The sequence below is a fragment of the Rhinoraja longicauda genome, chromosome 4 (assembly GCF_053455715.1).
Source record: "Rhinoraja longicauda isolate Sanriku21f chromosome 4, sRhiLon1.1, whole genome shotgun sequence".
Taxonomy (NCBI): domain Eukaryota; kingdom Metazoa; phylum Chordata; class Chondrichthyes; order Rajiformes; family Arhynchobatidae; genus Rhinoraja; species Rhinoraja longicauda.
Genome location: NC_135956.1, coordinates 71550857 through 71563971, shown reverse-complemented (window position 1 = coordinate 71563971; position 13115 = coordinate 71550857). Strand labels below are relative to the sequence as shown.

The 13115-nt window shown below is 42.1% G+C and overlaps 1 protein-coding gene across 6 annotated transcripts in view; it reads right to left on the bottom strand.

Annotated features, from left to right (window-relative positions):
* vps13b (vacuolar protein sorting 13 homolog B) overlaps window positions 1-13115 on the bottom strand; it is a 752723-nt gene that overhangs the window by 539373 nt on the left and 200235 nt on the right. For all 6 annotated transcript variants that reach the window (XR_013547184.1, XM_078398050.1, XM_078398047.1 and 3 more), the window contains exon 17: window positions 8446-8630. Coding sequence is in view for 5 of the 6 variants with exons in the window: in XM_078398050.1 (XP_078254176.1) it covers window positions 8446-8630 (185 nt within the window). In the remaining variant the exon portion in view is untranslated. The remainder of the gene's footprint in view (window positions 1-8445; window positions 8631-13115) is intronic.

Genomic DNA, 13115 nt, shown 5'->3' with positions numbered 1-13115 from the left:
GGAGTCTGCACGTTCTCCCCGTGATTGCATGTTTCCCCTCACATCCCAAAGAAATGTGGTTAATTGGCCACTGTAAATTGCCCCTAGTATTTAGGAAGTGGATGTGAAAGTGGCTTAACACAGAACTAGAGTGAACGGGTGATCGATGATCGCCATGGAATCAGTGGGCCGAAGGACCTATTTCGAAGTTGAGTCTCTAAACTAAATATACTTATTACATAGATATGATTGTTTAAATAAATACCTTCTTAGCCCAAAGTATTCTCAGTGAGAGAATGAGATATTTCAATCCACATAGCAACACGTTTACATCGAAGATAGACACAAAATGCTGGAGTAACTCAGCGGGTCTGGCAGCATCTCTGGAGAAAAGGAATAGGTGACGTTTCGGGTCGAGTCCCTTCTTCAGACTGAGAGTCAGGGGAGAGGGAAGCTAGAGGTATGAAAAGCTACAGAACAAATCAGAGCTGGCACCGATGACTCAGGAATAATGGAGTCCACAATGGTCCATTGTTGGCTGTGGAAGAGATGATAATGAAGGGATATAAACAGCGAAATTGGCAAGAAGAGCAGGGTAGAGAAGGGGAGAGAGGAAATGGAGGAGGCGCAAGTGAATCCCTGCCTTATCTGTCAGGGTCCCTGGAATATGTTCATTTCTGCCTGCTAATAATTTAGGTAAAAGTCAATACAAAGGGTTAAAACAGTAAGATCACACACGCGTATTTCAGTTTTTCATGGGATCTTGGATTTTTACAGGCTCCTCGGTGCTACTACTGTGCAAGCAGGGGATCAACAAAGTTTTAGTCCTTCTAGAAGGTAAAATATTCATATTAATGTTTTCAAGGATACTAAAAGTGGCTTTTAATCCATTAAGATACAGAAGCCCAATTTAATTCATCAGTGAAACCAATAAAGACTGCAGAGGTTGGAATCGAGAGCAACAAACCAACAGCTTAATACTACCCATGCTGGCTCTTCTGGCCAACGGATCCAGAGAGCAAAGCAGTCCAGTCACGTTGGCCAATTTATTCCAAATAAAAATGATGGTAAACACAAGAACCCATACAGCACTATTACTGGTTAAGTATGAGTCATTTCATTTCTTCCCTGTCCCTCAACTTCTTAAACAGGACAGGATCTGCTTTCATCCATTACAATTGTTCCACTCTTGTTAATGTTTGTTTCATTTGTGCAGTGTGGACGGTTTGATTGTATTCGTGTAATCCTTTCGCCGACTGGATAGCACGCAAACAAAAGCTTTTCACTGTACACATGGCAATAATAAACTAAACGAATTAATCTAAACCTCAGTGCAAGACTCTGCAATGATTCCAATGGAAGTGACATGGGGGGGAAGAAAAGGCACTTTCATGGATGCACTAATAAAGCAATATTTTGAGTAAGAACTCTGTAAGACAAAGATCATGACATTGGAGGGAACTTGATGTGGAAACTGTGAAGTTCAAAATGTCATCCATGTAAACCACAAATTTTTTAACATACCAAAAATCATAAAAAATATTATTCCCAGGCAGGCTTGCTCATGTTAAATGGATTAAATCATCATCATACCCTTAACTAAGTCTTCAGAGACTCAGGTTAAACAGACAAAATCCACATCTTAACACAACATTGCTGATGACATTCATTGGAGAAAAGTGTACTTTAATGTGTTAAAGGCATGTTACACTCTGTCTCTGAAATGCATTATAACACAATCCCATTAATACAGTTCGGGCCTGGAAAGCAGAATTATGTGGCACATGACAGAAGCTCAGATTCTGCTTGGGCAGCTCACAACCTAATGGTATGACTACTGAATTCTCCAATTCTACAAACAACTAACCCCCCCCCCCACTCCCAATCTCTTCCATGTGCCCCATCTGGACCAATTTCTCACCTTCCCCCAACATTTCTACCTCTGGAGAACATAGATAGGTGATGTTTCTTCAGAATGTCCGCACCCATTTCTCCCCTCCTCTGGCTCCACTATTCTCACCTCTTATATCCTTACCTCATACCTTTTGTCTTAATCTCCGGCTTTTGCCCAATCATTGTCTCCCAAACCCCTGCCCCCTCATCTGTGTCCACCCATCATTCAGGAAGACAGAAAGTGCTCGAGTAACTCAGCGGGTCAGGCAGCATCGCTGGAGGACATGGATAAGTAAAGTTTCAGGTTGCCTGTTGGAAAGAGTGTTTCAGCTCAAACCCAGTAGCGGTTTCGAGCATTCTTTTCCCTCCACTCCTGAAGTGTGACCTGTTTCACAATTATTTCCAAATTAAATAGGAGGCACTTTGAATTCACTCAATGACGCCTCTCATCCAACATCCCCAACACACAGCAAATTGAAGACATGTGGTTTTGAACAAACAAAAAATCCTACTGCTGCACACTAATGAAATAATAAAATAAAGAACGAACTTTGAGCATCTGCCAAGACCCATCAATATTCTGCAAGTAAAATGGTACGAAATGTCTTTTTGGCATTTTCTGAAAGGGCTCATTACACTACAGAACACTTGGTCATCTTTGAAAGATTGGGTGGTTTATTTCACAAAAAACAAAGCAGCAAAATAAATCCAGACCTATATGTATATTAAAAGTAATAACCATAGATTAGGAATAGATGGATCAGAATAACCTGCCGGATGTTTTGATAATTCACTTTCAACATGATTCACCTTTTCTCTAAACAAACCCCCTTCATCCTCCCTCTGCCCCGGTTCTCCTGCCTTGAGAAAACTTCAGGAAAAATCTACTGACCATTTAATACCATGAGATGGAACATCGGACAAGTTTTAAGTTTGAAGCTGTCAGAGTTGGACTACATTTTAAACTTTAGAGATACTGAGCGGAAACAAGCCCTTCCACCCACCATGTCCACACCAACCAGCAATCACCCCGTACGCTATCCGACATACACCAGGGACAATTTTATCACTTATTGAAACCAATTAACTTACAAACGTGTGTGCCTTTGGGAGGAAACCGGAGCACTCAGAGAAAACCCACGTGCTCACGGGGTGAACGTACAAACTCCGTACAGACAGCACCCTGGGCAGGATCAAACCTGTGTCTCTGGCGCTGTAAGACAGCAACTCAACTACTGCGCCCTCAGAGAAGGTTTCAGTTGACCACTCAACGTTACCAGAAAGCAATCAAGCATCTTCTGGCAAGAACCTCTAGTTAGGCAGGGATCCCAGATAGGTCTCCATCAAAAACTTTGGAACTGCTGCAGCCACCTGCCAGATGATGCTGATAGGATGCCATATCCAGATGCGCTGCAGTTAGACTGTTAGGCTCCTGTGCATTATTCACCAATGGAGACATTCATCTTCACCCTATGGGAGCAACTCATGCTTCAATTATGACCACCATCTATCAGTGGAGTTTATCCCAGGATAAACAGGAAATCTACAACACCACCACTCCAATATCACTGTCAATCTTAATTCAGTCACCGAACAACAGTACACAAAAGCTGCTTACATACAGAGATGTTTCAAGGCTGAGTCCTCAACAAATTCACTGAAACATGGACAGAATTGGTCTTGTACCAAATACACACAAAAGGTCCTATAAACAATAGACAATAGACAATAGGTGCAGGAGTAGGCCATTCAGCCCTTCGAGCCAGCACCGCCATTCAATGCGATCATGGCTGATCACTCTCAATCAGTACCCCGTTCCTGCCTTCTCCCCATACCCCCTCACTCCGCTATCCTTAAGAGCTCTATCCAGTTCTCTCTTGAAAGTATCCAACGAACTGGCCTCCACTGCCTTCTGAGGCAGAGAATTCCACACCTTCACCACTCTCTGACTGAAAAAGTTCTTCCTCATCTCCGTTCTAAATGGCCTACCCCTTATTCTTAAACTGTGGCCCCTTGTTCTGGACTCCCCAACATTGGGAACATGTTTCCTGCCTCTAATGTGTCCAATCCCCTAATTATCTTATATGTTTCAATAAGATCCCCCCTCATCCTTCTAAAGTCCTCTACCAAACTGTGCCTCCTACCAAATTATCCTTTGGTAAATAAAGGTCCAGGTCATGGACCACTTCCCATATCTTGGAAGGCACCTCTTGGCAAAGTCAGGTATTAATGAAGGAATTCGCACAGCCTCCAGTGCACCAGCACAAACTTTGGACAAGCAGCAAAAGGAGCATTTGGAGATCAAGACCTCAACCCTGTACATAGTTCTTTAGCCAATGTAAACTGGAAGCAAAGGTTGACAGCAAACCAACAACAGAACAACAGGTCGCCTTTATGGAAGAGGTGAATCAGGTATGGTTGAGGCACGTTCTATAAAGATGAACAAATAAATCTTTTTTTCCCCCTATGGATAGGATAGGTTTAGTGGGATATGGGCCAAAGGCAGGCAGGTGGGACTAGTGTAGATGGGACATGTCGGTCAGTGTGGGCAAGTTGGGCTGAATGGCCTGTTCCACAATGAATGACTCTCTGACTCTAAATGACTATCAGCCACATTTCAGATCAAAGGAGATGAAAACGTAAATTTTCAAAAGACATAGGAATAGAATTAGGCCACTCAGCCCATTGAGTCTGCGCTGTTATTCGATCATGGTTGATCTCTTTTTTCCTCAGCCTTTGACACCCTTAGAGGATATAGAGGACAATGATGCAAAGAAACTTGTAAACAACAGCAAGAACCAGATTATAAAATAAGAAGTGAAAGTTGAGAGAGGCACAGAGAGAATCAAAAATGGGATGGAAAAAGTGGAAATGCAAAAGTGGAATAAAATACTAAGGAGGAGGAGGACCTATTAGCATCCAAATTGGGTTCTTGAACAAAGATGTTAAGGGGAATACTATGCTACTGAATACATATTTTGCATTAGTCAATTCCAAGGAAGAGAATGTTCCAAAGTAATAGTTAAGGAAACACATAGTTGAGAATTGGATGTGTAAACATTTATCGTAATGGCGTTTTAGAAAAATTAATTGAAATTAAAGAGGGTCAGTCACCAGTACTCAATGGGATATATCCTTGGATTTTGAGCGGAGAAAAATCATAGGGACACCAGTCATAATATTTCAGAAGATACATACAAAACGTTGGAGTAACTCAGCGGGTCACGCAGAATATCTGGAGAAAAGCAATAGGTGACGTTTCAGGTCGGAGCCCTTCTTCAGACTTAATATTTCACAGCTCTTAGTTTATGCCAAAAAGAAAGAGGACTGGAGAGTAGCAGGTAGTACTCCCTCATTCAAACAAAGTGAGTAAGGTTAAATCCAGCAACTACAGACTTGGCCGTTTAATAAATATTGATCCAGGGAAAAAGTAACCTGGAAGAAAATTGATTAATAAGGGCAATAGAGCACATATTTGTTAAAGACAAACTGTGTTTGACCAAATTGGTAGACTTTTTTGAGCAGTTAATGGATAGATTTGACATGCATAATACAGTTGATGTGGTGTTCGTGGATTTTCAGAAAGTGCCACATACCTCATCAAAAAACTTCTGAAAATCCACGAACACCACATCAAAGTCAAATTATCAAGTTATATTATAAAGTTTATCAAATTAAATTATCAAATTATAAAGTTATCAAGAGTCTGAAGAAGGGTCTCGACTGGAAACGTCACCCATTCCTTCTCTCCAGAGATGCTGCCTGTCCCGCTGAATTACTCCAGCATTTTGTGTCCACCTTCAAAGTTAAATCGTGGCGTAAAATGGGCACTGACAGCAGGAATAAAAAGTTGGCTAAGTAACAGTCAAAAGTTCAAAACTGCCATATGTAATCCTGACCTGTTCTGCTGCCAAGTACAGAGAACAAATGGATTGTTTTTGAACAGGAAGGTAAATGGTGGCGTTCTCCAGGAATCGTTGTTTGGACCATTGCTTTCTCTTGATCTATATTAGTCACCTAAATTTGCAGGTGATAACTATCTATATACTAAAACTCTTGTTTGTTTGTTTGTTTGTTTGTTTGTTTGTTTGTTTGTTTGTTCCTGAACTACAACCAAAACGGTGCACGATAGCGCGACAATTTTAGGCCCACCTTACTCACCGTCGTCCCTTTGGTGCTAATGGAAGAAGTTTCATTGAAATCGGTGGTATATTTTAAAAGTTATTCACATTTTAAAGTTTAAATCTATCTCCAAGGGAGGGAGGGGGGAGAGAGGGAGGGGAGGAAGGAGGGAGGATAAGGGGGATTGAGGGAGATGGAGTGTGGGGGGAGGGGAGGGGAGGGGAAGGGAAGAGGGGGAGGGAGGGAGAGGGGAAGGGGAAGGGAGAGTGGGAGGGGAAGGGAGAGTGGGAGGAGAAGGTGGAGGGGGAGGTGGAGGGGGAGGGGGAGGTGGAGGTGGAGGGGGAGGTGGAGGGGAGGGGAAGGGGAGGGAGGATGGAGGGAGGGGGAAGGGGGAGGGGAGGGAGGACAGAGGGAGGGGGAGGGGGATAGGGATAGGGGAGGGGGATAGGGGAGAGGGGGATGGGGAGAGGGGGAGAGGGGGAGAGGAGGAGAGGGGGAGAGGGGGAAGGGGAGGATGGGGTAGGGGTAGGGGAGATGGGGAGGGGAGGTGGGAGGGAGGAAAGAGGGGAGGGGAGGGGGGAGGGGGGACAGGGGGTGGAGAGGATGCTGTACCAATGCAGGAGAGGTTTGGGCCCAACAGGTCCACGGTCTAGTAGTTTCTAAATTTGTGAATAGGGCAAAACTTTGCAAATATGAAATGTGAGAAGGAGAGTGATAAATTCAACAGAATTTGAAAATGGATAGACATGTAAAGAGATCTAATGTAGAGAAATGAGAGATATTCTTCTTTGATAAGAAGAGTGAGAAAAAGCAATATACAATAAAAAGGGTGGTGGAGCAGAGGGTTCCAGGGATGTGTGCACAATCATTGAACATGACAAAGCTTGAGAAAGCTTTTTGTAAGGCATACACAATTCTGTGCTTTGACAACAGAGGCATTGGGTATAAATGTAGAACCTTTACTTAAGTTTTGTGTTTAGTTTATTCACCACAAACTATTATTGGAAAGATGTGAAGTAATTAGAGTAGATCCAGAAAAACGTTTCAAGATTGTTTCCTATGATGACAAACTGGAATCCCACAGACAGATGAAAGAAGCTGGGACTGTTTTCTTTGGAGAAAGGTAGAAAGAGAAAGAAGGCGCAGCGGTAGTTACTACCATGCAGTGCTAGAGATCTGGGTTTGAGCCTGACTATGGGTGCTGTCTGTATGGACCTGCATGGGTTTCCTCTGGGTGCTCCAGTTCCCTCCCACACTCCAAAATCGTACATGCTTGTAGGTTGATTGGCTTGGAAAAATTGTAAATTGTTCCTCGTTTATAGGATAGTGTTAGTGTGCAGGGATCGCTGGACAGTGGTAAGTCGGTGGGCCGAAGGGCCTGTTTCCACACTGTATCTCTAAAATAAACTACTTTAGACTGAGGGGAGATTTGATAATTAAATGATGTAATGAAGGGTTTGGGCAGACTGAGTAATCACAGGTTGTTCCCCAAGATTGACAGTGGAATAGCTTTTTTAGAATTACAATTTGGTATGATCAGCATGCAGGTATAGAGAATAAAAGTCCCACTGAGGCCTTCAAGAGAGAACAAGATGAATACAATAAATAGGTGGTAGAGGAAAAAAATTGCAAGGCTACGGAAAAGGAGTCAGTGCGTGGAACCTGTAAGTTGTTGTGTAGGAAAGAACTGCAGATGCTGGTTTAAATCGAAGATAGACACAAAATGCTGGAGTAACTCAGTGGGACAGGCAGCATCTCTGGAGAAAAGGAATGGGTGACGTTTCGGGTTGAGACCCTACCGCTAAGTTGTTTTAAGTTGTTGTACTGGAGAACTAGCACTGTGGTGTAAATAGTATGATTCCACTGGGCTGCCATGATTAGTACCCTCTTGGACTATGATATACATTACATGGACTACCTAAAGCAAACATTAAAAGATGTACCACCAACACTTTCACTGCAAAATTCTGCAAATCATCTGGCAGGGTGAATGGACCAACATCATTGTCCTCTTCTACAGCAGTATCCTCAACCTCAAGCTTCAATTATACCCAGCAATGAGTAGACCACACCATTTGCAGGTCCAACACCATGCTCCTGAAACTGGCACTCAATTCCAAACTCTATCTTGATTAAAAAAATACAAGGAAAGAGGAAGTGCTTGAAGAGAACATGGACAGGTGTCTTTTCAAATTGAGATCCTTCTTCAGAAACGTTACCTATCCATGTTCTCCAGAGACGCTGCCTGACCTGCCGAGTTACTCCAGTGTTTTGTGCCCTTTTGTGTATTAACCAGCATTTGGTGTTCTTAGTTTCTTCAAATCATCAACACTTGGCTGCAAATAAAACCATTCTTAATAAAAACTATTAAACTACATACTTTGGGTTCAGAGATACGAGACAAATCGCAGCAAGGTTTCAGTCATTCATAACATAATTGAACTAACATACCTGAAGGTCTGAAGATGTCCTTTATCAAAGCTTCATCTATCGGTAATGATACAGATGCTCCTGGATTATGTGTCCAACTCTGTAAAATGGCTTGCAGCAACAACGTTTGGGCCCTTGTAGCTTGTACAGTCAGACTGGGCAACTCAAATATACATTCTGATGTTGTAACAAAAGGTCGTTTCACCCTATTAAGATAAAAAATTGAAAACATGAAGCAACAAATTTGCATTGCATTACATTCATTTTCGAGAACAAATTCAGGCTTTTTGACCCAAGTCTATGGCAGTGTTTCTATTCCACTTACGTCTTCTTCCAATTCACTTAATCTCAACCATTCAATATACCCTACTCGTTTCTCCCGTTAGTACCTTATCTGTTTTCTCCTTACGTGCATCAATGTTGTCCACCTCAATCACTCCACTTGTTACCAAGTTCCTGCATGCCCATTGGACTCCCAACACTTCCCTGGATTTTTCAGAAACTATATTAGTTGAAGCACAAAGTGCAGATTCAACAGAATGTATGTTCCATGAAGTGTAAGGAACAGAACTTTAATGAGTAGGGGTATCAGAAGAGAAGTGATGAAGGAGGTACAGGGCCACCACAGATTTTCTGGCAACTGGTGGTCCGGCTCCTCCTTTAATTTGGACAAAATTACAAGAACGTACTTGAAAGTTCCCCCAAAAAATGTGGAGCCTGGACCGGGTGAGGCGGCCGATCTCAACCTCATCGGGATTCCCGCACCAATCGGCGGGTCGGAATTGCCCCTTGCGGCAGGGGCTCTGGAAATCCAGCCTAACTGGAGCCAGCAGATCCATTCCCATCAAACCAGAAATAAACAGGTGAAAAACGTTTGGCACTTGCTGCACGTGGAACTCAATTGCAAAACAAAAAGGGGCTTGAGGAACTCTGCGGGTCAGGCCACATCTGCAGAGGGAATTTCAGGTCAGAATTCTTCACTGATGAAGTAGCGGGGAGAAGGCTGGAAAATGGAGGGGGGGGATAGAGTAAATCCTGGTGAGTGAGAGGTGGATACAGGTGAGGGGATAGGATGGGGAGTGGCAGATGGGTGGAGTAATTTAGTTTAGAGACACAGCAGTGAAACAGGCTCTTCGGCCCATTGGGTCTACTGATCTCACCATAATGCAGGTTCTAAGTTATCACACTTTCTCATCAACTCCTAACACTCTAGACGAAAATTACAGAGGCCATTTAACCACCAAAAGCACTCGTCTTTGGGATGTGAGAGGAAATCGGAGCACCCGAAGGAAACCCACAGGGTCACAGGGAGAGAGTGCAAACTCCACGCGGAATGCACCCAAGATCAGCTTCAAACCAGGGTCTTTGGCACTGTGAGGCAGCTGCTCTACCATTGTGCTGCCAAGTAAATGACAAAGGCTAGAGGTGAGAAGAGGACAAAAGGGTGCACTAATTGGCACTTGCTGCACGTGGAACTCAATTGCAAAACAAAAAAGAGGCTTGAGGAACTCAGCGGGTCAGGCCACATCTGCAGAGGGAATTTCAGGTCAGAATTCTTCACTGATGAAGTAGTGGGGAGAAGGCTGGAAAAGGGAGGGGGGGATAGGGTAAATCCTGGTGAGTGAGAGGTGGATACAGGTGAGGGGATAGGATGGGGAATGGCAGATGGTCAGATAAAGAAAGAGGAGGAATTAAATATAAAGCAGGAGGACGGGATATTTGTGGAAGTTGACAAGGAAGAGGGGAAATAGGGGGGATAATTGGGAAATGTGGGACTCGGGGATGCGATATGAGCGTACCGAGGAGATTAACAAAATAGGGTGACAAGAGTGATGGGAGATGAGGGGAGAAATGTGTGTGCACTGGGATGGAAAGGCAAGCAAAAGGGAGAGGGGTGGGGGGGAATTAGTGCACAGTATTCCCTGAAATTGGATAATGTAATATTAATGCTATTGGTTTGTAGGTTAGCCAAGTGGAATATATGGGGCTGTTAAAAAGCACATTCAGTTATTGCATGCAAAACATATTTAACAATAACCCAAAATAAGAAACCACCTTATTTTTTTCCAAAAGTCAGAAGGTGGATCAAAACTTGAGAGATCAGGATTGCACGGTTGTGGACATAAGATTTTAAAAAAATATTATGAAATTTGATTGATTGAAAGATAATTTCAGCTTTTCAGGTTTATTAAACATGAACTTGGTTACTGACATTTTAAAAAAATCATATTGATGATTTAAGTTTGCATTCTCTCAGTTTGGCTTGCTCTTCTCATAAATAGTGAAGAGTGAATAACGCTATAGCTCTCTGCAAGACATGTGTATGTTCTCCAGGAATACGTCTATAAAAATTAGGTCAAACTCTATACTCCCGGGGAAAATAAATCTCGGTACAACTAGCAGATCAAGCATCTCATTAAAACAAAACTTGGACAAAGTCCAGTGTAAATACAGAAGTAGAACAACTGACAGGTCTCCCTCTATACTTCTTCCTCTTCTTAGCAGAAAGAAACTGGAAACGTTACTGATCAAAACAATTAAGTTGCTTTAATAAAAATCATACTTAAAATACTTCCCTCTGGCACAGACCAAAACATACTATTTGGTACAGGTAAGTAGTTTTGATTCACTGGATTTAGTATGTGCAGACTTAAAGTACAGCTATTCAAGATTTCAAAATCAACACCTGCCTAACGCTGAAGGAATATTACAACAAGCAGCTGGCTTTAATGGTTTACATAGAGTCCCAAAATGCGAGCTTGAAACCCACAGAATGTTTCCAAAAATTTAATTTTGATTATTACTCATATCCTGTGCAATGTAAAACTGTAGGCTCAGTTTTTCCAAAATAACAGCAAGTTCAAACTACTTTTTTTTTAAATTACATAACTGTGCATGTCACTAGTCTAACAAAGTTTGACCAAATCAACATTTGCAATGTAAAACCTATGGATATATTTTAACTGTGAATCAATGGCCAGTGCTAACACAAAAACTAAGAATATCACAAGATATAATTAATAATTTCAAAGTAATCGAGTTAAATGGGTAAAGAACCAAAGTTGATTGCAAAAAAAATAGCTTATGATATTCAGCAAGTGACTGCAAAGAAAGAAATAATGCAATACTTTAAATTGTATTGTATCCAAGGTTGTCATAAAATGCAACCTAATCTCAAGAGTTTTGAACAGGAGGAGCTATTGTTAAATTTGATTGCACTTAACATCTGAGATTGGTTGCTGTGTAATTAACGGTGGCACAGTGGCACAGCTAGTAAAGGTGATGCCTCGCAGCGCCAGAGACCTGGTTTGTTCCCGACCTCAGGTGCAGTCTGGGTGGAGTTTGCACATTCTCCGTCTGACTGCATGAGTTTCCTCCAGGTGCTCCGGTTTCCTCCCGCATTCCAAAAACAGACGTATGTAGGTTAATTGGCCTCTCATAAAACTTCTTCAAACGTGGAGGGAGTGGATGAGATAATGCAATAACACAGAAGTAATGTAACCGATTATTGAAGAAGTGTTTCAACCTGAAACGTCATCTATTCTTTTTCGTCATAGGTGCTGCCTGACCCGCTGAGTTACTCCAGCATTTCGTGTCTATCTTTAGTGTATAACCAGCATCTGCACTTCCTTCCTCCACATAATGTAACCAATTAATGGTCGGCATGGACTTGGTAAGCTGAAGGGTCTATTTCCATGCTGTATCCCTAAACTAAACTAATATATGTTCAGTGTAAGAAAATAACTGCAGATGCTGGTACAAATCGAAGGTATTTATTTCACAAAATGCTGGAGTAACTCAGCAGGTCAGGCAGCATCTCAGGAGAGAAGGAATGGGTGACGTTTCAGGTCGAGACGCTTCTTCAGACTGATGTCAGGGGTGAGATGCTGCCTGACCTGCTGAGTTACTCCGGCATTTTGTGAAATAATATATGTTCAGATGTATATAAGCTCTCTACATACTTCCATTCCAAAGTTTGGGACAATACAAGTTGAACACATGAAGACATAAAACTGATGTGCAGGAAGAGACCATCTGGTCCATCAAGCTTGCCACAATCACTGCTCAAACAATCAGTGCAGAAACTATGCACAAAAAAAAACTCTTGGGGATTTTGAGGCAAACTCGACAATAATACTCTAAACCACATCAAGAGAAACAAAACAGAAGATGAAGGGAAGTGGGGGGGGGGGGGTCTTAATTACTACAGGGAGCATAAAAAGGACAATGATCTAAGAACAAGGCACAACAGCAGATTAAACTTAAACCAGGTGCAACAAGATTATTAAAAATTAAAGATATAAAACAGTGCACCAAGCTCTTCTGGTACAACCATATGTGATTAGGAGAGAAAGTCAAATTTATCATATCTGAAAGTAAATTGAGATCTGAAGCGAAGGAAAGGAAAACTATTATTTGAGACATTCAGGCTAATTTTCATAATCTCCTGTCCAAAAGCATGTTCCAGAGTTTGGGGAATAGGGCCGGTCACCTTCACATCATTGCAAATCAAGAAGAAACATGCAGCTTGAAATAAGCAAACAAATATAATAAGAAGAAACAAATAGTGGAATTACAAATTTTATGAGAGCAGACCTTCATTAGTTATAAGACACTTAAAAGATACTTGGACAGATGCATGGATTGGAAGGTTTAGATGGATCCGGGCCAAACACAGGCAAATGAGACTA